We start from the raw sequence: 23,962 nt of genomic DNA, 5'->3' as shown, positions 1-23,962 counted from the left end.
CCACCACACACACACACACACACACACACACACACACACCACACACACACACACACACACACATACGCACACACTCGCAATGTCACAGTAACCTGACAGCTCAGCGACAGGAGGACCCCACCTCAGGAGACCCCCGTTGTTATTTTTCTGTTCCTGCAATGCAACGCCCCTTTAACGAGTGCAATGGAGACTCATTTGCATATCATGCATAAGAGTCACTGATTAGCCTATACTACTGTACATGGAGTCATATTCTTTCTTTCCTTCTTGCTTGTATAAGCGAGGGACACATACAGTATAGGTGGGTTAGTGCAGGGGTTCTCAACGTTTTTGGCCGGGGACCCCCGGAAATGCTTTGGCAATGTCTCGGGACCCCCGCCCCGCCCCCTCCCGACCCCCAATATAAATTGACTGCTACAATAACCTTAAACCATTTTGGGCGGGAACCCCTTTTGGTGTTTTAAGCATTGTTATAATTTAGCTATTGAAAAATAGCAGATCTACAAGCTTGTAGGTCTGCTATTTTTGAAAAATCGTGAAAATAATTTTTAAAAATTCTTTTTTTTTTTTTTTTTTTTTTGAAAATAATTTGGGGACCCCCTAAAATAATTTGGCGACCCCCCGAGGGGTCGCGACCCACGGGTTGAGAACCCCTGGGTTAGTGCAGGGTGTCACAAAGACCCCCATAGTAAGCGAGGGACACATACAGTATAGGTGGGTTAGTGCAGGGTGTCTTAAAGACCCCCATAGTAAGCGAGGGACACATACAGTATAGGTGGGTTAGTGCAGGGTGTCTTAAAGACCCCCATAGTAAGCGAGGGACACATACAGTATAGGTGGGTTAGTGCAGGGTGTCTTAAAGACCCCCATAGTAAGCGAGGGACACATACAGTATAGGTGGGTTAGTGCAGGGTGTCTTAAAGACCCCCATAGTAAGCGAGGGACACATACAGTATACAGTTGGGTGCCACCGATATTGTCCCTTATCATTTGACCCATTTAGGCCTGACCTCAAAATTAAAAAAAATCCTTCTAAATCCTCCAGTTTTCTGAAATAAATATTTTCACGATTTTTCAAAAATAGCAGACCTACAAGCTCGTAGCGCGCCACTCGGTGGCGCGCTATGAGCTTGTAGATCTGCTATTTTTCAATAGCTAAATTATAACAATGTTTAAAACACCAAAAGGGGTTCCCGCCCAAAATGGGTTAACAATATCGATGGCCTCCAACTGTAGGTGGGTTAGTGCAGGGTGTCACAAAGACCCCCATAGTAAGCGAGGGACACATACAGTACAGGTGGGTTAGTGCAGGGTGTCACAAAGACTCCCCTAGGCTCCTTCCTCACTCCTTAGCAGCTTATATCTGCTATTTTCACAATTATGGAACGTTTAAAAGGATATTTGACAATAGTAATGTGACCAAAATATGGACGCCACAATGATCGTATGCATTGAATTTGAATTTAAATCTACATTATTTTATGATTTTTTGTTTATTGTGATTTTGGCTGGCATGCACCCCCCCCCCTCCCCCGGGGCCGCCACTTTTAAAACCACTGGCTTAGTGTCTCTGCTGTACGTAGGCGGAGCGTTTAGTGCTCGTTAGATTTTAAATGTGCGTCCCGCGTTCTCCATCAAAGAGCCTGTTTGTTGTATGTGGTCGTAATGGAGAGCGCTGAAAGGCACTTGAACCTTCTCAAAGGTCCAATGAACAAAATACAGAAGCGAGCAGCTATTATTTGCCATCCATTATAGCTGGTGTTGGACAGTAATTAGCATCTCTAGCAGGCGCTGTTTTTTTGTTTTTTTTGTTTTAGGTGTCATGCGTTTAATATTAGTCAAGAACGCTAAGCGCCATTGTTGCAGCGATTCCCCGGTGTAAAATTTTCCGTTTGAAAAATACAAACAATATACTTCATATCGTTGCTGTCGGGCAGAAACGATGCTTTTGGATTTGAATCCTAAAAAGTAACAGTTTTGGACATGCGGTTTCTACCCGACAGAGATGATAATGGCTTCCTCTGAACTATACTGAAATAGAAAAAATAATAATTATAATAATCACACACAACAAAAACGACTGAATTGAAAAAAACGTGTCCATTTGGTTGATCTTGTGCCAGCAGTGCCAGCAGTGCCATGGACTCATGAGTTAAATTCAACACACAGGATTCCGCGGTGAATCCTCCATCCGATGCTGCAACAAAGAAGCTATCTGAGATCGGGCCGGCAGATGGGGAGGACAAAATAGGGTAGAGGGCGCGGGACGAATTTCTATCTCCCGTTCCCAGATCTCTCTCTCTCTCTCTCTCTCTCTCTCTCTCTCTCTCTCTCTCTCTCTCTCTCTCTCTCTCTCTAGCCCTCCTACCCTCGTCTCCCTCCCACTCACCTATCCTCCTCTCCTCTCCTCTCCTGCCAGCCTGCCTGCCTTGGCAGCCGCTAACCTGCTGGGACCGGCCCTTGATTTATTTGGAGAGGGCCTCGGAACGGGGCCAGGATGAGTGGCATTTTAATGTGCTTTTGAGATGTTTGGTCACAAGCACTATTGATCACAACGCTGCAGCACACGCGCTCCTGCGCACACACACGCGCACACACGCACGCACACACACACACACACACACACACACACACACACACACACACACACACGCAAGCACACACGCACACGCACACACACACACACATCCCCGCTGTCCCCCAGACCCTCCCTGCCGCCCAGGGGGAGAGGTCTGGCTGTCAGGCAGGGAATGAGTTTCCATGTGGGCTTAGATTAATGAAATGAGGCCCTCGGTTCGGGGGGTACTGGGGGGTCACACCATTAAGGAATCCCCAGGCCGGGCGAGATTGAGCCTGCCAGCCCGACCTGACACTGACTGACTGATGGACGTCCGAGCACAGAGAGAGAGAGAGAGAATGAGAGAGAGAATGAGAGAGAGAATGAGAGAGAGAGAGAGAATGAGAGAGAGAGAGAGTACGTGTGTAGCACAATAGATGAGCTATCCGAGTTCTAGGACACACTGACATATTCTACAGACTTGGTGAAACACTGAAGCAGAGAGAATGCACTATTAGTCCGGCAGCCAACAGGCTTCTTTTGTTTAAAGTGGGAAATTTGGTATATAGTCTTTGGTAATTTGGTAAAAAACGGCCATAGACGTCATGACAAATGTGATGAGGTCAGCACATTTTGGGCACATTTGGGCAAGTGGCTATGGCTGTTTGTAGCCCAAGGAGTGTATTTTGTGCGAAACGAATGCTTGGAATGGATTCAGAATCATGAAAACCCCCTAGTTTCGTCACATGCTACTTAAAGCAAAAGGAAAGTTTGACATTTTTGCCTCCAAAGGATGTTAATGGTAGGATCACAAGAAACCCCTTTAAAAAAAAGCCGGTCAGCAAGTGGATTCATGAATCTATGTACGTATATAGACAATATTGTAGGCCAATAAAAAAGACTATATACCAAATTTCCCACCCGACCACCTCGGCTGCCGGACTATATACTGTATGGGATCCCAACAATTCCATCCATCCTACAGTGAGTCGGGGTCGGGTGGGTAATATTATAAGCCTTTTTGGCCGGGTTGTTTCTCATCTCCAATATACACATTCACTTACCACCACTGTGGGGTTTTTTTTTACCGGCCACTCTCCCTTCTCAATGCCTAATTTGTACTTTTGTACGCGCCTGTTGTCGCACAGCACCGGAAATAGTCAATCTACAAGTCGACTATTTTCGGCACGTGGCACAGGCCGCGCACCAAAGTAAAACGGGGGCTTTTACGCGGCCTTGCACCATTCATTCACATCAGGTCTTACTCTTTAAGTAGCGCGGAGCCGGTGGAAACATCCAGCGGTTGTTGGAACCAGGGATATTTCACAGCTGAGTGAGCCTGCCCAAAGCATGTTTAGCTCTCTTACACTGTAGCCTGGACAGGGAGGGGGGGGGGCTTTATTTGATGGCCAAAACACACAACTGCACAACTCATCGGGATTCTGGACGCGTGGGGGCATGGTTGATGAAATGTGTGCGCAGCAGCAGGCACACACACAAGCGCGTGCACGCCCACACACATAATAACACACCGGAGAGCCAAATACTCAAACGGCTTACTACAGCGTTGGAGGGGGGTGGGGGAGGGGAGAGGGGGGTGGGGGGCCAGGTTTCGGCTCCAGGCTCCCAGAGGTTTGATGAGTGAAATGGATTAAGCCCCTGTGATCAATAGCCTGAGCGAATACACAGATTATCAGATTATCAGATTAGAATCTGTCCCCCTACTGCCAAGGGGAGCCAGAGAATACATTAAAACCTGAGGTGCCTTGGCAAGATTCAATTAATCAGACCACAGGTCTGTCTCCCCCCCCCCCACACCCCGCCCCCACCCCACCCCACCCCTTTAAAGTCAATTCCAGGAGAGCGGTATTGTTTTGCCGCAGTTGGCATACGTCAGAGCAAGGGCATATCAGTCCACGGAACACAACCAACGCTGGTGGATTATGCACAGCAATCTTCTCTTCTGCCCCAAAGAAGAAGATCTGAATATAAATGACAGCTGAATATAAATGGAATCAAACTGCTTTGTTTTAGGTTTTTTTTCTTCTTTTTTTTCTTTTTTCTTTTTTTCTTCTTTTTTAATTACAAATCCAAATGTTTTACACTGTTGTAATAGTTGTCGTTGAGAAGGGGGGAGCAGCTTTATTATAATTGCTGGATAGCTAATGATCATGGGTGCAATAAAGCTGGGTTAAATGAACTTAGATTTCGTCTCCATTCCAGCATCACCCGCGGTGCCGTAAACAAACCATGCTAGCACACAGAGGCAGTCTAGGGTCAGACACTGTGACACAGTCACACACTGTGGTGTGCATGGACCATGCTAGCACACAGAAGCAGTCTAATGGGGCTGTGCAGTCAGACACTGTGGTGTGCATGGACCATGCTAGCACACAGAGGCAGTCTAGTGGGGCTGTGCAGTCAGACACTGTGGTGTGCATGGACCATGCTAGCACACAGAGGCAGTCTAGTGGGGCTGTGCAGTCACACACTGTGGTGTGCATGGACCATGCTAGCACACAGAGGCAGTCTAGTGGGGCTGTGCAGTCAGACACTGTGGTGTGCATGGACCATGCTAGCACTGTCACAGAAGCAGTCTAGTGGGGCTGTGCAGTCACACACTGTGGTGTGCATGGACCATGCTAGCACACAGAGGCAGTCTAGTGGGGCTGTGCAGTCACTGTGGTGTGCATAGACCATGCTAGCACACAGAGGCAGTCTAGTAGGGCTGTGCAGTCAGACACTGTGGTGTGCATGGACCATGCTAGCACACAGAGGCAGTCTAGTGGGGCTGTGCAGTCAGACACTGTGGTGTGCATGGACCATGCTAGCACACAGAGGCAGTCTAGTGGGGCTGTGCAGTCAGACACTGTGGTGTGCATGGACCATGCTAGCACACAGAGGCAGTCTAGTGGGGCTGTGCAGTCAGACACTGTGGTGTGGCATGGGAGCCTTCCGGCACTGCCATCGTTCTGGTGGCAGTCAGCGCAGCAACTGCCTCTCTGCCAAACTCATACCAAACCACCAGCCACCCACCTGCCACCCCTCCCCCTCCCACCCCCAATTCCCAAAGCCTGCAACAGACAGACTAGCACCTTGGCACAGTCGGCGGGCGGGCAAGTAACATTAGCAGTCGTGGCTATAGCCAGGTTTTGACCAAGGATTGTATTTAAGTAGACTTTTGAGGTACTTAAATGTTTTGATACTTGATACTTTATGAAGTGAAAACGGTCTGGTACTCAGGCTATCTCTGTGTTTTTATTGTCTGTTTTTATATCTATCATTGTCTGTGTTTTATTTGGACCTATTGTGTCCACTACACTATCTCAGATATAAGTAAATATTGTGCATTTTTATGCGTCTCATGACTTAACTCACCACGCTAGCAAAATTGCATCTGAGCCAGTGTTGCATCTTTTATTTTTGGAGTGTCGCTTTTTCCACTTGGTGGTTTGGAGTTGAGTTATTTTCAAAGCTGAGCAGAGCACCCACTGCCTTAACCAAGGGCAGTTTCCAAAGGAAGCGCACCAGCTTTTCTTTCTTTAGACTGACAGACTTGCGCCTTGGCACAGACGGTGGCAGGCTAATTAGCATTTAACCCATTTTGGGCGGGAACCCCTTTTGGTGTTTCAAGCATTCTGTTATAGGCCTACTTTAGCTATTGAAAAATAGCAGATCTACAAGCTCATACGAGCTTGTAGGTCTGCTATTTTTGAAAAATCGAAGAACCACTGACATAGAAACATAGCTTTTTCAGAAAACTGTCAGGATGTAGAAGACATTTTTAGAATCTGATCTCAGGTCAAAATGGGTTAACAGTGGGGTGGCTAGCCAGGCGAGGCTACTGTATAACTGTCTGCCCCTCTCTCTTATCTCTCCCCCTGCAGTGTGTACGGTTGCCCCCTGGCCAAGAAGAGGAAAGGTGCAGACCGGCCGGCCCTGGAGCCCCCCTCCCCGAAGAGGGGGGCCTACCTGGAGGACGCCATGGACAACTCCACCATGGAGGAGTGTTACGAGACAGACGAGGACAACGCCACAGAGGAACTGGAGGACAGGTACAGCCGCTATATAGCGTTGATTTCGTTGACTAAAACTATGACGAAAATGTTTTGGTCGACTGCCTTTTTACACCTTTTACAGTGAATACAAACTAAATAAGAACTAAGCTGACTAAAACTATGATTAGATATACTGACAATTTCGTCAACAAATAAAAAAGTCGATCATTTTATGTTTGGTTTCAAATTAGCTTTTTTCACAAAAACACCCAAAGGTAAAACATTTCAGATGACTAAAACTAAATCAAAATTTGTGGTCAAAATCAACACTGGACTAGCCATGTTATATGATATTTAACCTCTTCCCTGAACTTTCCCCTGTCTTTGGGTTTTCTTTTCTTTTTTGAGGGGTGCTCCAATGCATGGCTTTTGAAGGTTACGTCATGTGGCAGCCAAGTCTATGGACTTTTTAATGTTTGTTTTAAATGCAGTACAGCATGATCAATGCTGGTGAACAGACAAACCCAGAGAACACAATTTACATCAACGGCAAAACAAGAAAAATAAAAACAGATTTGTCTGTCAAAATACCAAAAGTAATAATAATAACAACCAAATCCAATATAATGTCCTTTCTGACTATTCCTCCCTTAAGTTTCCTTTTTTTTTCTTCTTTTTTTTATCCATCGATTTTGTAACCCATTTTTTCACCCCTGTGCCAAGTATCTAATGTGATCCTGGGCTCTCTACACACCCTCCGCCAACCTAGTCCCCATATATGGGGGACATGGGGAGAGCAACGGACTTGAACTCATGCTTCCTTCCTGCCTGAGTGTCCAAGTTGCTCCTTTACACGTGACAGGGGGGAGTTTCCCTGGTTGGACGTAGCGCGTGGAAGGAACACGTTATTCCAACCAGTTCCTAAGTTTCCTTTTGAAACAAAAAGTATTTCTTGTTAGAGTCATATGTGGGGGGAGCACACGCCAGTATGCAATGGCTCTTATGTGCACTGGTTTTGGGCAGAGGGAAAGTAAAGTGACCGTGACGACGTAAGACGTCATGTGTCCATGAATACATCTTGTGACTCATTCTTCCGTGTTATTCAATAACACTGCGTTCATGTCTGCTGGAGGACGATGAGGATGATGATAGTGTCAGACTGTTTGCCACACCACTCAAGCACAAGAAGGAAATTTACTTTATAGGCTGTATGACAGTGGAAAGGATGGGAGACGATGATGACGAGTTTAAGCAATGGTACGATGGCAATGGTCTCTTGACTTTAAGCCCAGAAAACACCAGCCAGGTAAAAAGAGAAGAACTTGAACATGGCAAGGATAAAGATGATGATGCCACACCACTGGAAGACGACAGGCAAATTGACTATTTAGAAGAGATGGCAGTGGAAATGACTGAAAAGTGACTCTGACATATATGTGCAGTTTGTGCACGCTTCTAAAAGTCAAAATGATGCTTCATTTTCCAATAACTCAAGAAATCGACAGTGTAGCTGCATGGCGATCTCTATAGAAGAACACAGTGGGCACCCCTCACTTCACACAAGTGTGATATTTTTACCCTTCCTGATTTGCCGGGTGTGAAATTTCACCATTTCACACCTGGTACAATTTCACACACCGATTTTATCACATTGTTTTTGTTTTCTGTGACGCCGTAAACGCCTGTCTGATAAGCATGTGCATGCTTGCACGCACCTTTGCTTATACGCGTCTCAGCTTCGAGGAAGTATCCTGTATATTGACAATGTGATGGCAGGCTACTGTAAAAGGCTGTATATTGTTTGTATACCGTATACTGCTTATAGATAGCTGTCGTTGCTCTGGTCGGGATATCGTTGTTGACAATGGGACTATTTTTGGTCATGCATTATTTCGTTGATTGAATACTTTATTTACACGTTTGTTAGCCAATATAGTACATTCAAAGTTTATTCTAAAAGCATAACACAAAAAGCCCCGGGGGCTTGTTTCCATTGTGGTCCATACTCAGTTCATCAGTAATAATATATTTTGGGGGACTATAGGTCAGATGAGCTCCCTCTGGTGTTAGTTAGTGCAGGCTATTTGTATATAATGGTATGATGTCATTGATGGTGCTTGTTTGTGATATTTTCTTCCTCCCTCACTGTTTGTATACCTGCACCGTAGCGGGATCAATAAAGGTCTATTCTGTTCAACAGGGAGGAAGACGAGGAGGAGGGAGAGGGCGGAGCGGTACTAGAAGAGGAGGTCGAGGTGGAGGAGGAAGAGGAGGAGGAGGAAGAGGAGGAGCAGGGCTACCAGGAGGACTATCAGGTGGAAGAGCAGACGGAACACGAGGAAGGGGAGGTGGAGCGAGGGGAGGTGGAGGAAGGGGAGGAGGGCGAGGATGAGGAGGAGGAGGAAGTGGAGGTGGAGCAGGAGGAAGAGGAAGAGGAGGAAGAGGAGAGGGTGGAGGAGGAAGAGGAGGAAGAGGAGGAAGAGGAGGTGGAGTACGATGACGACGGGGAAGAGGAGGAAACAGAGCAGAGTCGAGGACAAGGTGAGTTCCTCTGTCTTGTGCTGTGCAGTGACAGTACTTCATTAGACCCCTTGGTGTGGAATGATGTCTTCCCTTAGTATTTAGTATCTTCCTGGAGGCTGAAACGTTGACAGTCAAACGTGCCAATGAAAAAAACAGTGATAAAGTGATAAATCACAATATCTTTTCTGAAAAATGGTGAAAGTGAAATTGGTTGATTTTATCTGCGGCGTTTATATATAATGAACCAATGACAAGTATTAACAAGAGATTATTAATAACTAATAACAATAAATAAATAATAATTTAAAATAATCTGACCCATTGGAAAAAAAGAAGTGACACCTGTTTGCGGATCTGCTACTTTTGATGGTTTTGTGTAGTGATGCACCGAATATTCGGCCGAAAAAGGCTAAAAATGCATTTTCGGCCTATTCGGTTTCGGCCCGAATAGGCAGAAAATATATCACCTAATAGTGTATGCAATTAATGCATTCAAAAGAGCTGAATAAATGTTTTATGGACCCATACTAGTGATTATTTTTTAAGTTAAGTTTTGCCATAACCATTTATTTTGCCATAAATCAGGTATAGCTTTAAGGTACGGCCATGACAGCAATGGTAGGAAAAAGATATGTATATTAATCATATTCGGTATTCGGTTTTCGGCCAACTGTTTCCTATATTCGGTATTCGGTTTCGGCCAAGAATTTCCCTTTTCGGTGCATCCCTAGTTTTGTGTGATGCAAGTTTTGTAGTATGTGCAAATTTACGGGAAGAAAACACAAAAACCTAAAAGATGGACATAAGAGGTTTCTGCCCGACAGCGACGGTTACATTCATGCCTTCACGGCTTCACCTCACCGGGTTGAACAACATTACATTCATGCCTTCACGGCTTCACCTCACCGGGTTGAACAACATTCATGCCTTCATGGCTTCACCTCACCGGGTTGAACAACATTCATGCCTTCACGGCTTCACCTCACCGGGTTGAACAACATTCACGCCTTCACGGCTTCACCTCACCGGGTTGAACAACATTACATTCATGCCTTCACGGCTTCACCTCACCGGGTTGAACAACATTCATGCCTTCATGGCTTCACCTCACCGGGTTGAACAACATTCATGCCTTCACGGCTTCACCTCACCGGGTTGAACAACATTACATTCATGCCTTCACGGCTTCACCTCACCGGGTTGAACAACATTCATGCCTTCATGGCTTCACCTCACCGGGTTGAACAACATTACATTCATGCCTTCACGGCTTCACCTCACCGGGTTGAACAACATTACATTCATGCCTTCACGGCTTCACCTCACCGGGTTGAACAACATTACATTCATGCCTTCACGGCTTCACCTCACCGGGTTGAACAACATTCATGCCTTCATGGCTTCACCTCACCGGGTTGAACAACATTCATGCCTTCACGGCTTCACCTCACCGGGTTGAACAACATTCATGCCTTCATGGCTTCACCTCACCGGGTTGAACAACATTCATGCCTTCACGGCTTCACCTCACCGGGTTGAACAACATTCATGCCTTCACGGCTTCACCTCACCGGGTTGAACAACATTCATGCCTTCACGGCTTCACCTCACCGGGTTGAACAACATTCATGCCTTCACGGCTTCACCTCACCGGGTTGAACAACATTCATGCCTTCACGGCTTCACCTCACCGGGTTGAACAACATTCATGCCTTCACGGCTTCACCTCACCGGGTTGAACAACATTCATGCCTTCACGGCTTCACCTCACCGGGTTGAACAACATTCATGCCTTCACGGCTTCACCTCACCGGGTTGAACAACATTACATTCACGCCTTCACGGCTTCACCTCACTGGGTTGAACAACATTACATTCATGCCTTCACGGCTTCACCTCACCGGGTTGAACAACATTGGGGGGAATGTGTTTGAGATTGTTTTGGTGTTTCTTATTCTTTGTGTGTTTTCAAAAGTTGCAACCTTCTGCCAAAATTGCTCTGCCTTGGAATGATGTAGATCTATCAGCGTAAGATTATCCCATCCCTACAGTGACAGTTTCTTTTTTTCCGTCCTCCCTTTGATCTTTATACACACACTTTTTTATTTATTCAGTTATTTGCACTTTGTATGGGCATGTGTTGTGGTTGTTATTGTTTTTAGATGACGAGGTGGCTACTGCACCCGAAACAGAATATTTACAGCTAGATCAAACCCTCTCACCTGAAAGACGGTTCACTAGTTAATTAGTTAGTTAGTTTGTTTGAGATCTAATATTTTTCGGGTTTTCCTGAAGAGTTATTGTCAGTTGATTCAGTGAAAATCTGCTAGTAGGTGAGCTGTCTAGAAGTGTGTGTGTGTGTGTGTGTGTGTGTGTGTGTGTGTGTGTGTGTGTGTGTGTGTGTGTGTGCGTGTGCGTGTGCGTGTGCGTGTGCGCGTGCGGCTAATCTCACAAGCGCTGGACCGATCGCCGCCACATTTCTTGTGCACACTACCAGTAGGTCCTCATCAGACGAGCCCTCCATCGTCACTTCCAGTCATCCCGGTTCTCCACACATCTGGCCAGTTCGTAGTAGGCCTACTGCGTCTTTCTTGAGTACATCTGTGTATGTTAATGTGGGACGTCCTCTTGATCGATGTGTTGGTTCCCACAGCACCAATTTGCTGCCTGGCAGCTGGCAGTTCATGATGTCTTTGGCAGTGTCCTGCTATAGTCTCATTCTCCTGGCTGCTACTTCCTGCATGGCTCTCCCTTGGTATTCCCTCATACAGAATCTTGTCGGTAACATGTACACTTCTTGCTGATGTTAAGCACTGCACGAAACATTTTGGTGCAGCACCCGTCTAGAGACTTCTGCAGGGTTGGCGTCAGGGTCCAGCAATCACTGCCGTATAGGAAAACAGAATCTATTGTTGCATAGGTAGGTAGAAGAAGCTGAGTTGGATTTGATGGGGGAGGTTGGAGTTTCATACACTGGTACTTGAAGTCCTTGACTTCCTTCAGCACAGTGCCTCCTTTTGTTGTCAAAGGTGGATGTTCCGGTAAGATTTTCTCTGCATATTCTGGGGGGAGCCAAAAGTAGCTGTAATTTAGCTGTAGATCAGCACATTTTGGTGATGAGATTTGGTATAGGCAGAAAAAAAGGTCAGGTCCAGTTTATTAAAGGTATATTCAGTGATTTCACTTAATTCATTTTTTCCTTTTTTTTGATAATCCTCCCTTCTATAGAGTGTGCTGACCATATAAGGAGTTCCTCCCAGTCCCCAGTTAACCCCTGGAGTAAAAAAACTTAGGTTTTGTTTTTGGCTAGGGTTTGCCAGCCTTCATCCAATCAGGATGAGAGGGACCTTCCTCCAATCATGATCGAGTGGGGGCGGGCCTTGGTGCACGTGCTTTTGGCCTGTTGCGTGTCCCCTCACTGTAGAGCGTGTGCATGTGCATATCTTGTTACCGGGGCGGACCGGGGTTTTTTCCAAATCACCCAAATCACTGAATGCTCCTTTAAGTCTAGACGTGGTTAAGGACTGCATGCGATTTGAGAAACTGCTGCCCCACATTAGCCTGGAAACCAGACCAATCTGCCTGTGTGAGGAAAAAAAATCCCCTCTGCAGATTTGGTCTGGCAGCGCTCAGTTGTGATTGGATTTCACTCCCTCCAAAGTAGTGAGGGGCCAATCAGGGCCCGGTATGCAAATAATATAGGTCCGGTTTATCACCAAAGGCATTTTATTTTTATTTTTATTTATTGCCCTTTGGAAATGCAGGTTCCACACAGAGAGAGAGATTCCAGACATAGCCATGCCAGGCTCGCCCCACGTATCGTACCACCCCTCCCCCCACACACCGTATACACACACGCACACCACCCCCCCCTGCCCCAAAACAGCAGATTTGGCAGGTCTCTCTCCAGCAGATACAGCTTTGCACCCCCGCATGCTGCGATTGGACTTGACAGTGCCTTCAAGTCCAATTAAGAATGAAGCTGGGAGAGAGAGAGAGAGAGAGCGGTGCGTTAACCCTGTTTGGTGCGTCGTGCATCAGGCTCTCTCTAGCCCACCCAGCGCGTTAATGCCGCCGCTGCAGTGCAGACGCAGCCTTCCTTCCTTCCTTCCTTCCTTCCTTCCTTCCTTCCTTCCTTCCTTCCTTCCTCCGTCTACTCTTCTGTTGTCAGAACGTCTCCCCACATGGCCGTTCATTAGGCCGCCGTCCAGAGCAGTCAAGGCCACGGCGCAGACATTATAACAAATAGGGGCTGTTAGCACCGTCTGCGCCAGCGGTTCCCAGACCGTTTTAGCTCCAGACCCAACAGAGACATTACTGTAGGTACTGTTTGCACGGGACCCAAACTAGTGAAAATAGCACATTTACAACTGTATAAGCTTGTAGATCGGCTATTTTCACTTTTTTTATGGAATTTCTTAGATTTGTTTATTTTAAACATGTATTATTTCTCTTGCTTGTTTTTTGTTTTGTGACACTTTTATTATAATATGAAATGGAGATACATTTCTCCATGAATCCCCCCCCCGCCCCACCGCCCTCCCACACACACACACACACACACACACACACACACACACACACACACACACACACACACACACACACACACACACACACACAGAGACAGAGGTGCTATGGTTGGTTGTTAGGCAGATTCTAATCTGGCAAGCTTTGAAAAGGAGCTTCACTGCTCTACTCTCATGGTACGCACATTGCCGTAGAGCTAATCCAGAGCCATTTGAGGGCACAGCGGCGGTCTCTCTCTGCCCCCCCCCTCCTCAATCTGTTTCGCTTCCCGATCCCCTTTGTGTACCCTGATTGCTCTTTAAATTGCTTTCCAGTGCCATGTTTCATAGCATAAAAATTTAAACCCTTGGTTGGTACAGTAGCCTATGGGTTGCTGTACTGTGGGAAGCCCTCTGCTAGCTGTGGAGATGTTGTACCCGGTCATTCGTGACTGTATTTCTCTTTCTGGTCCACGGCTCTCTGTCCTGCTAAGCCCTACATGTTGTGTTGTGTAGCTCTCATTAGATTGTGTCTGTCTTGCGCGTACACGTATGTATATCGTTGCTGTCAGGCATATAGAAACCTCTTATCTCTCATATTTCTTTTGGAAATGATGCCCTACTTGATCATACTGCGTCGACTACAAGCGTCAAAAGTAGCTGATCTACAAGCTCGAGACGCAGCGCAAATCGACACATTTTGAGCTTGTCGATCTGCTACTTTTGCTTTTATTTATTTGCTTCTTTTTATTCTTTTTTTTTTTCAAATCCTGAAAAGTAACGGATTTGGACATATGAGGTTTCCCCCCCCCCCCCGACCAGAGACGATATGCATTAAAAGATTGTGCAGCCCGCGTGCGGTACGGTACTGTAAACCTCTTCCCAAGCGTGCTGTTTGTCGGTGTTTGTGTATGCACATAAAGATGAGCTCGGATTCCTGTTTTTACAGTATATCCGTCGTGTTTACATCTTTGATCTTATGGAAATGTACGGCCACGCATATATTGGGGGACTGTGGATGAGTCTTTTGAATTCGGCTGTTAATTCATATTTCAACGCGGCCGATTACACTTCGCTGGTGTTTTGTCAGGTGACTCTCTCTCTCTCTCTCTCTCTCTCTCTCTCTCTCTCTCTCTCTCTCTCTCTGTCTCTGTCTCTCTCTCTCTCTGTCTCTGTCTCTCTCTCTCTCTCTCTCTCTCTCTCGGTCCCTCCAGAAATCAAAGTCACATTTATTATTTCTGCGTTGTGGGCCCTTGGGTTTCGTTTTCCTCCGCAGGAATTTAAGTGGCGAGTGTGGCGCCGATGTGAACACACCGTGTTCTTGACAGTTCAGGGCGGAAATGTGAAAGGAGAGATTGGAAGTGCTCCAGAGAGTGAGTGCTTGAAATTACTGACAGAAGAGATTCAGTAACCTTTTCGCAGCCTGTCAGAATCAATTAGGCATGTGAAAAGAATTCTGAAAAAATTGAAATGAATTGAATGAAAAGAGGACTGAATGGAGAGCGACAGGGGTTCATCTTGTTGTAGAGCTAACACCGTATTATTTCTGACATTTACAATGTCCAAAAAATGTCTCCCTCCAATTCAAAGGTTCCGACTGCCGCATGGCGAGTTGAAGATTGTGGGCATACAAAAAAAATCAAAATGGAAGGTTTTGGTCCAAATATAGCAAAGGATATAAACGATATAATGCTTGGTTTCATTATTCTCCTTTACCACAGCCTCTTCTATTGGAACTTTCCCAAATCCACTATATTCCACTTCCTGCACTCATGTCCAAGTCAGCGCACGCAAGCTGCTGTTAAGACTCTCAAAGTAAATTATTAGGGGGAAGCAAAGAGTTCCTTATCAAATTTAGAGGGGCAGAGCCCAGAAATCTGATTTAGCAGTAAAATAGAATGACGGAAATGAAATTACAAGGCTTTTTTTTCTCTCTCTCTCTCTCTCTCTCTCTCTCTCTCTCTCCTTCTTCTCCGTCATGCACAAACAGAGGACGACCGGATGAGTAGCGGCGGTGAGGGCGGCGGCGGAGGCAATCCCAAGAGCGGCCTACAGGCGGGGACGGAGAAGGACGACAACAACAACGATGAGTACGAGAACTACGACGAGCTGGTGGCCAAGTCGCTGCTCAACCTCGGCAAGATCGCCGAGGACGCCGCGTACCTCGCCGCCACCGAGTCGGAGATGAACAGCAACTCCTCCAACAGTGCCGAGGAGGAGGAGGAGGAGGACGAAGAGGAGGAGGTAAACTCACCTTTCACAGCACTGCTACTCGGGTGTGGAAGGACCAAGCCCCCAGAAAGGCTGGCCAACGTTGAATCCGCGAGACGTAGTGATCAGAGCTGGAACTGCAGGCGGGCCCGTGCATTTATCACAAGGAAACCCCGCGCCGCTGGGGTTCAACATTGAGCGCTCGTTTGCACTGCCGCATTTGCCAACCAAATGTTGGTTGGCAAAATGCAGAAGTAGAGCGTTCTGTCAGGTGCTTTAAAACGCCTCTGAGCAACTTTCACTGAAATGAATAGTGCCCTGCCCCCTTCCCTCTATCCTATGGGAATGCCCTGCCCCCTTCACTCTATCCTATGGGAATGCCCTGCCCCCTTCACTCTATCCTATGGGAATGCCCTGCCCCCTTCCCTCAAATTCTCAAAACAAGCAAACCACCGTCTTCCTTTAAAACGGGACTAAATAATGCACCTGTCAGTATAGGTCAAAGGGACCTATACTAGTCCCTTTGCCCCACCTCTTTATCCCCTCTCTGACAGCCTGTACATACAGTATATTCCATGCTTGTTGTTGTTGTTTTAAATTATTGTTCATGTCATGATTGAGTGCATGGAGGACCAGAATGGAAACAAGACCGCAAGGTCTTTCTTTCGGTGTAACCCTTTTGGACCAAATGCTTGACTGTACCTTGTGCTGTTTGCATTTATATATTGTCTAATAAAATATTCAATTTATTATTCAAAAGGAGGAGGAGGAGGAGGAGGAAGAGGACGAGGAGGAGGAGGAAGAGGGGGAGGAGGATGAAGAGGAGGAGGAGGAGGAGGAGGGGGGCGAGGGGGGTGACGCGACAGCACCGAAGGGTGAACTGAGTTTGGACATGGACAGCGACGTGGTCCGGGAGACCGTGGACTCCCTCAAGCTGTTGGCGCAGGGCCACGGCGCGGTGCTGACCGACAACATGGACGACGGACAGGAGTACGCAGAGGGCGGCACTCTCCAGAACGGCAGCCGTGGCGACTGCCTCCGCAACGGGGGGAACGGCCACGGCGGCAGCGGGCGGCCGGAGGACAGCGACGAGGAGGTGTGTCTCAGCAGCCTGGAGTGTCTCCGGAACCAGTGCTTCGACCTCGCCCGCAAGCTGAGCGAGACCAAGTCGACGGTGGACCGGCCGGGCGGCGGCGGCCTCCCTTCACAGCTCAACCACTACTCCGGGGGCGGCGGGGACCACCAGCAGCTGCAGCTCCAGCAGCTCCACCCGGGGGGCTACGAGGACCACCTCCACCAGAGCCACGAGGAGGAGCGGCGGACGCTGGACAGGAACTACTCGGACATGGTCAACCTGATGAAGCTGGAGGAGCAGCTGAGCCCGCGCTCCAAGGCCTTCTCCAGCTGCGCGCAGGACGAGCGCTACCAGCACCACCACCACCACCACCACCACCAGCGGACCGACTTCGACGAGGACACCACCTCGGTGACGTCGGACCGCTCCGAGGAGGTGTTCGACATGACCAAAGGGAACCTGTCCCTGCTGGAGAAGGCCATCGCGCTGGAGTCGGAGCGCGCCAAGGCCATGCGGGACAAGATGGCCGCCGACGCCGCCCGGCGGGAGGGCGTGCGCTATGGCGGCCACGACGACCACGGGCCGCGGCACGGCTACGGGGTCGAGCGCAAGGCGCGGCTACACGACGGTATGAAGAAGCCTTTCTACCATAAAGGTGAGTATATGAGATGAAACATGCCATGCAAGCACAATTGAAAGGGTGAGAGAATAAGTCGTAGAATGTACAAATTGAACCAAATAAGGGTCCATTTGGTTCCATTTGTACACTTTCAAACTCACAGACCTATAATGATCCATTTGGGATCCCCTTCAACGAAACATCGAAGTCCATGCTTCCGCAATTGCACACAACATATTCCACCAACGCGAGTAGAAACGTTTGTCTGTCAGTGTGTGCCATTGCATCTCGATGCTGTTCCAGAGGCTAGCGGGCATTCTGGGAACCTCACTGTAACCCCGGGACAAGATAATTCCCCCCCCTTTTTTTTCAGCCAATTTTGGAAATGCACATCTCGGTAGCAGCGGGAGCGGCAGCAGCAGCTTATGTTGTTAAAATAGGCCAGCGTGCAAACATCAGAGGGTAGGCTTGTCAGGCATAAGTAATGGCAATCTGCACGGCCTGTTAGGACCACAAATCTCTTCCTGCGATGCAGCTCGGGGTAAAGCGGACTATTTTTAAACCAGCACAAGGGCTTCTTGAAGGGAGGCTACCATTGCAATATACAGAGGCCTATACTGCCCATCTATGGACACATTCTAAGGGTATCGAGTGGGTTTGTTTAGTACGTATGTTCATGTTCTTGCAGTTTATACCTAGCCTGGAAACCAGACAAATCGGCCTGGGGAGATTGGTCTGTACTCTGTCCTCAGTTTGAGTTACATTTCGCTCACCCCAGAGTTGTGGGTGACAAATCAGAGCCCACTATTCAAAGTAAGACTTATTTTGTTGCTGTGACGCTGGGATCTGTTTGTAACCACCCCTTGGAAATAAATCTTCAGACTATAATATCTACACGGTGATATTAGTCTGGCCATGCCAGGCTAGTGTATACCCCCATGCGATCGTCCCTTACAACAACAGTTACGTTCCACACTGCCTACAGTGCTGTGTAGACTGTGGCGGCTTCTGATCATAGCACAAAGACAGTCAGGCCTTGCAAGGCAATTGTTACCCAGCAGCACCAGTATCTGCTGTGCGTCTTGTTTCCATGCCTACACACAGACCGTACTGTCAGGAAGACATTAAAGTGGCATTTCCAGTATTCCACGCGCCAGGCTTCTTCATTTAGCTCCTGATTAATCCTCTCACCGTGGCCATTACTAGAACAATGCTCTATTCATGATAAGAAAGGCTAACACATTTCATAGGCACCCACAAGTAAGTGATCAGATAAGGGCAGCAATTACAAACAATCCCCAGCAACTCAGCTAGGTCCACATCTAGGTCCACATTGCACCTTAAATGCCACACAACACACAGGACAGCATCAGGTACGCACGCACGCACGGACACACGGGTGCACGCACGCACGCACGCACGCACGCACGCACGCACGGACACACGCACGCACGCACGCACGCACGAACACACGCACGCACCCACGCACGCACGCACGCACGCACGGACACACGGGTGCACGCACGCACGCACTCACTCACGCACGCACGCACGCACGGACACACGGACACACGGGTGCACGCACGCACTCACGCATGCATGCGCGCACGCACGCACGCACGCACGCACGCACGCACGCACGCACGCACGCACGGACGCACGGACACACGTGTGCACGCACGCACGCACTCACTCACGCACGCACGCACGCACGCACGCACGGACACACGGACACACGGACACACGGGTGCACGCACGCACTCACGCATGCATGCATGCACGCACGCACGCACGCACACACACACACAAACACACACACACACACTACAGTAAGTTAAAATGCCACACAAAATGCAAATTTTCAAAAGCACTCCATGTGCCCCCGTGTCTGGCTAATGCCAGAATAATGAGAGGACGCGAGGCGGTCGTGTCGCGATAGCATCTTTCCCCCCGGGCGAGATAGTGGCAGACACTCGTTGACCATGGTTCCTGTGTGTGATTTATAAAAAACGCACGGCCGGCTGGAGAGGGGCGGGGCGGTCACGGACCACGGTGGCGGGGTGGGGGGGGGTTGGGCGGGGAGGCAGCTCCCCTAAAAAGAGGCACGAAGGCCGAGATGGAAATTGAACAGTATCCGAATGACCGATAACCAGCGACAGGCCCACTGACTGCACATTAATTATCCAGAGATGGTATGGTAATGGAGGCCATTTGCTATGCAAAGCGCGGCCCGTCCACCCGGCCACAATCAATATCCTCTTGCCTCCTAATGTGCCTCCTCCTCCTCCGCTGTGCGTGCCACGCCGCGGGGCCGCAGGCGGGCGTGCAGCGGATGCAGGCACGCCTGTGTGTACAGTACAGTACGCTGCAGCATGTGTGATCATCAGACTGTACAGCATGTCATCGCAGTCAGGGCAGAAAACTCTTATCTCCATGTTTGAACTCGTGATTTTTTAACGACCTGCTTGATCATACTACGCTGACATACAAAAGCATTGAATGTAGCAGATTCGCAATGTGTTTCGTACTTGCGGATCTGTTTCTTTTGCTATATCGAATAGTAACAGTTTTGGACATATGAGGTTTCCCACCCGACAGACGATATGCATTAAATGGTGCGTGTCCATGAACGACTGAATTACACATCATTATATTAGTATAAAGAGCATAGACACAACATCTGAATTATACTTTAGTATAGAGACTAGCACCAGCTCAGTGGTCTTGTGGTTAGAGTGTCCGCCCTGAGACTGGGAGGCCGGGGGTTCAATCCCCGGCCGGGTCATACCAAAGACTGTAAAAATGGGACCCAGTGACTCCCTGCTTGACACTCAGCATCCAGGGTTGGATTGGGGGTAAGTCCCTGCGACATACTAGCGGCATGTCCAGGGGGTGTACTTGTACATCAAGCTGCCTCACGATACAGAAACAGGAGATAGGCCTATCTGCCTCATGGCTCGGCAAGGCTACTTATAGAGACTATACAGTACAACATCTGAATTGTACTTTGTACTCTTCTGATCCCTTACATGTTTTAAATGATGAATATCAACTGTTGCCCTCCATGAGGCGGATTAGAGTCCCTAAATTTAAGAAAAACAGACTAAAGTAGTAAAGAACTCCTTTTTTGTATATATAATTCTTTTTTTTATCCCACGATTTTGTAACCCATTTTTCACCCCTGTGTCAATTATCTAATCATGTGATCATGGGCTCTACACACCCTCCGCCAACCTAGTCCCCATATATGGGGGCCATGGGGAGAGCAACGGACTTGAACTCATGCTTCCTTCATGCCTGAGTGTCCAAGTTGCTCCTTTACACCTGACAGGGGGGAGTTTCCCTGGTTGGACATAACGCGTGGAAGGAACACGTTAAGTAAAGAACTCTTGTACATGCTTTTAAACCAAAATCGTTAAACCAGAGGATATGTTCTTGTTGTTTTCTGTTTCTATGATTTTTGTCCCGTAATGTCTATCGTTTGGTCTTGCAATCTATTGTGTCTATGTCTTGTCTGTATCTTGAACGGTGAACAAATTTCAGTGCAAGCTGACAATGAAGTTGTATCGTAAGAGTATAGATACAACATCTGAATTATAGTACGAGTATAGATACTGTACAACATCTGCAAGCTCACAACGTGTCGCACCACGTGCTGTGAGCTTGCACAAAGCACATTAGCTATTTTCTGCGCAGGACACCTTCTTACAAACGGGTATTAAACAGGCAGCGGTGCGGTTTGTTCAGGTGGCTGTAAGGCGACTGATTCGCATGCGTCTTGCACATGCAATAGAGCCATTTTTCCCCCCTTCTTTACCGCATTACAGTACAGCCTCAGTTCCTTATCAATGCACGGGGGGGGGGGATCCCCATTCACTATATCGTTGCCAGACAGCAAGACCAGACACGACATTATAGCCATGATGTTGCACCAAAGTTCATGTGTCGTAACGTGACACAGACAGATGGAGCTATACGGGTGGGGGATAATGAGGTGCTTTTTTAATATACCCATGAATGATGTTCAGACACCGCCGTTTCAAGTGTGACTCACTGGCAAATGTACAGTATGAGTAGGTGTGCTCTCTGCCATCTCTCACTTTTGCCCTTTTTCCTAAGCGCCCGCCCGCCCTCCCCTCCGGTTCTCCTTTCTCCCCTCCTCCTCCCCTTTTCCGCCACTTCAGCCCCGGCCGGTTTTGCAGTATAAATGCCTGAGGTAGAGAGGTACCAGATTACAGAGGCCTGTAAAACTTTAATTAGTGGTCTGTCCTTCTGTGGTGCTGTCTGAACCCCAGTCCCACCCCTCCCCCTTCCCTCCACTCTCTCCATGGCTGCAGTCTCCGATTTGGTCACGCAATCTGATTCATCACAGCACCGAAATGCTCGGCAGTGCTCGGGCATTAGCGATACGGGATGATATTGCATTTATTAAATCCTAATTTTGATGATATGAAAACATATGGAAAATCCTAATGCCCGTATTGCAACAGGCAACAATTAGATCTTGAATGTAAGAATAGAAGAATCCTTGACCTTGTTGTCCTGGAGGCAAAGTGACTCTAAGGTGGATGGTTTGCTATTTGAGTAAAACGAAGCCCATTGGCATGGGTTTGGCATCATTGCTTTTTGGTGGTAACCGTATCTGATCGGGGTTTTTCAAGAAACAGGAGAGCCAGGTTTTGGGAAGGGAAAGACAATCTCATCCTGTGTGGCTGGGTTGGTGGGTTTTGGGTCTGTGTGTACGCCTGTTTTGTGTGTGTGTGTGTGTGCGCGCGCACGCGTGTGCGTGCGTGCGTGCGTGCGTGCGTGCGTGCGTGCGTGCGTGCGTCTTTCAGTGCCACACACAATCCGACAAACTGTCATGTTGGGGAAATCAGAGCAAATAAGGGCATGCCAATGTGCAAGCATGACAGACAGTATTGACACATCTACAATCTAACACACCCATTATTAAAGGGGCATTCCACTAATTTTCAACATTTTACTATGTCATTAATATACCTTAGAGCTGTTGGGGGGGACTTTTTTATTGTTTCACGTCTAAGGTATATTAATGACATGGTAAAATGTTGAAAATGAGTGGTATTCCCCTTTAAGAACACTGACGCGTTTCAGCAGTAACCTTCTTCAGAGCCAGTCTTACATCTTTTATTTTGGAGTGCCGCTTTTTCCATTTATTTATGAGTTAAGTTATTTTCAAAGCTGAGCACCCACTGCCTTAACCCATTTTGGGGGCGGGAACCCCTTTTGGTGTTAGCATTATGTTATGCTTTAGCTATTGAAAAATAGCAGATCTACAAGCTCATAGCGCGCCACCAAGTGGCGCGCTATGAGCTTGTAGGTCTGCTAATTTTTAAAAAATCGAAGAACGACTGACATAGAAACATAGCTTTTTCAGAAAACTGTCAGGATGTAGAAGACATTTTTAGAATCTGATCTCAGGTCAAACAATGGGCAGTTTCCAGAGGAAGCGCACCTGTTTTTTCTTTCTTTTTCTACACCCAATATTACCTTCATTAGCTGCGGCGGCGTTGTTTGCATCGCTCTACAGTGTTATCCAGTGTTATCATGCCATGTCTTTAGCCTGCTATAGTTTTTAACCGGACGTTGGAAACCAAACTACAAAATCAGCCAAGGGTTTCATGCCCACCCCACAATAACAGAAAACAGACACTAGACCTCCTGTCAGCCATTTGGGGTTTAAGTGGTTAATGGGGAGGTTTGTGCTGCATTGTAGGGGTGAGGAAAGGAGGCGCCAGCCCCTCCTATACACAGGTTTAATGTTTGTCTTTAGTTCAGTTTAGTATGTTTTGTAAATGCCTTTGACAATGAAGGGAACATTTACGTCATAATGTGCCTCATTACGTCATATTGTCTCTTTATTGTTAATGGCGTTTAATGTTTGTGTTGGCACCGTTTGTTTTACATCACCATTACATCACCTAATCAACATGAGTTAGAATTTAGATTTATTTTTCTTTATTATTTTTTTTACAAATAATCACAACAACGCACATAATCAAAACATACTTAAGTCGTTCAATGAATCAAATGCTGCAAATAGATATCATATAAATGACCTTGTGCAGAGTCTCCAAAAGCCACAGAGAGATCAGGTTTGTTTGAAGTAAAAATAGGAAGGACGATGTGCCGGAATCGGACATTGGTGGAAAAGTAACTAAGTACATTTACTCGGGTATCATTTTTACGTACTATTACTTTACTTGGGTATCCTTTTATCCCTTTTATTCCCACATACACCGGTTCTGGACAACTTGATATCCATATACTGTGCCGTATCGTTTGGATTGGTGATTCTGGACACCCACATATCCAAATAACTCGATGCCAGCCACCACACTCCCTTGAGTGAAGTGCGTCAGTCCCATATATGCACGCCCATAGTGGTCAAATCCGTGATCCTGGACAACCGGCTCTCCATATATGTCTATATAATTGCTGTATCGGGTT

The 23,962-nt window shown here is 47.5% G+C and overlaps 1 protein-coding gene across 1 annotated transcript in view; it reads left to right on the top strand.

Annotated features, from left to right (window-relative positions):
* Positions 1 to 23,962, top strand: part of LOC306942867 (myelin transcription factor 1-like protein) — a gene marked incomplete at its 5' end in the record, with an annotated part of 89,226 nt that overhangs the window by 7,738 nt on the left and 57,526 nt on the right. The window contains 4 exons of the mRNA XM_079529015.1: positions 6,445 to 6,612; positions 8,756 to 9,096; positions 15,577 to 15,830; positions 16,558 to 17,527. Of these exons, the coding sequence (XP_079385141.1) occupies positions 6,445 to 6,612; positions 8,756 to 9,096; positions 15,577 to 15,830; positions 16,558 to 17,527 (1,733 nt within the window). The remainder of the gene's footprint in view (positions 1 to 6,444; positions 6,613 to 8,755; positions 9,097 to 15,576; positions 15,831 to 16,557; positions 17,528 to 23,962) is intronic.

Source organism: Electrona antarctica (genome assembly GCF_951216825.1).
Source record: "Electrona antarctica genome assembly, chromosome: 18".
NCBI lineage: Eukaryota > Metazoa > Chordata > Actinopteri > Myctophiformes > Myctophidae > Electrona > Electrona antarctica.
Note: the sequence above shows the minus strand (reverse complement) of the source record. Positions and strands in the feature narration are given on the sequence as shown.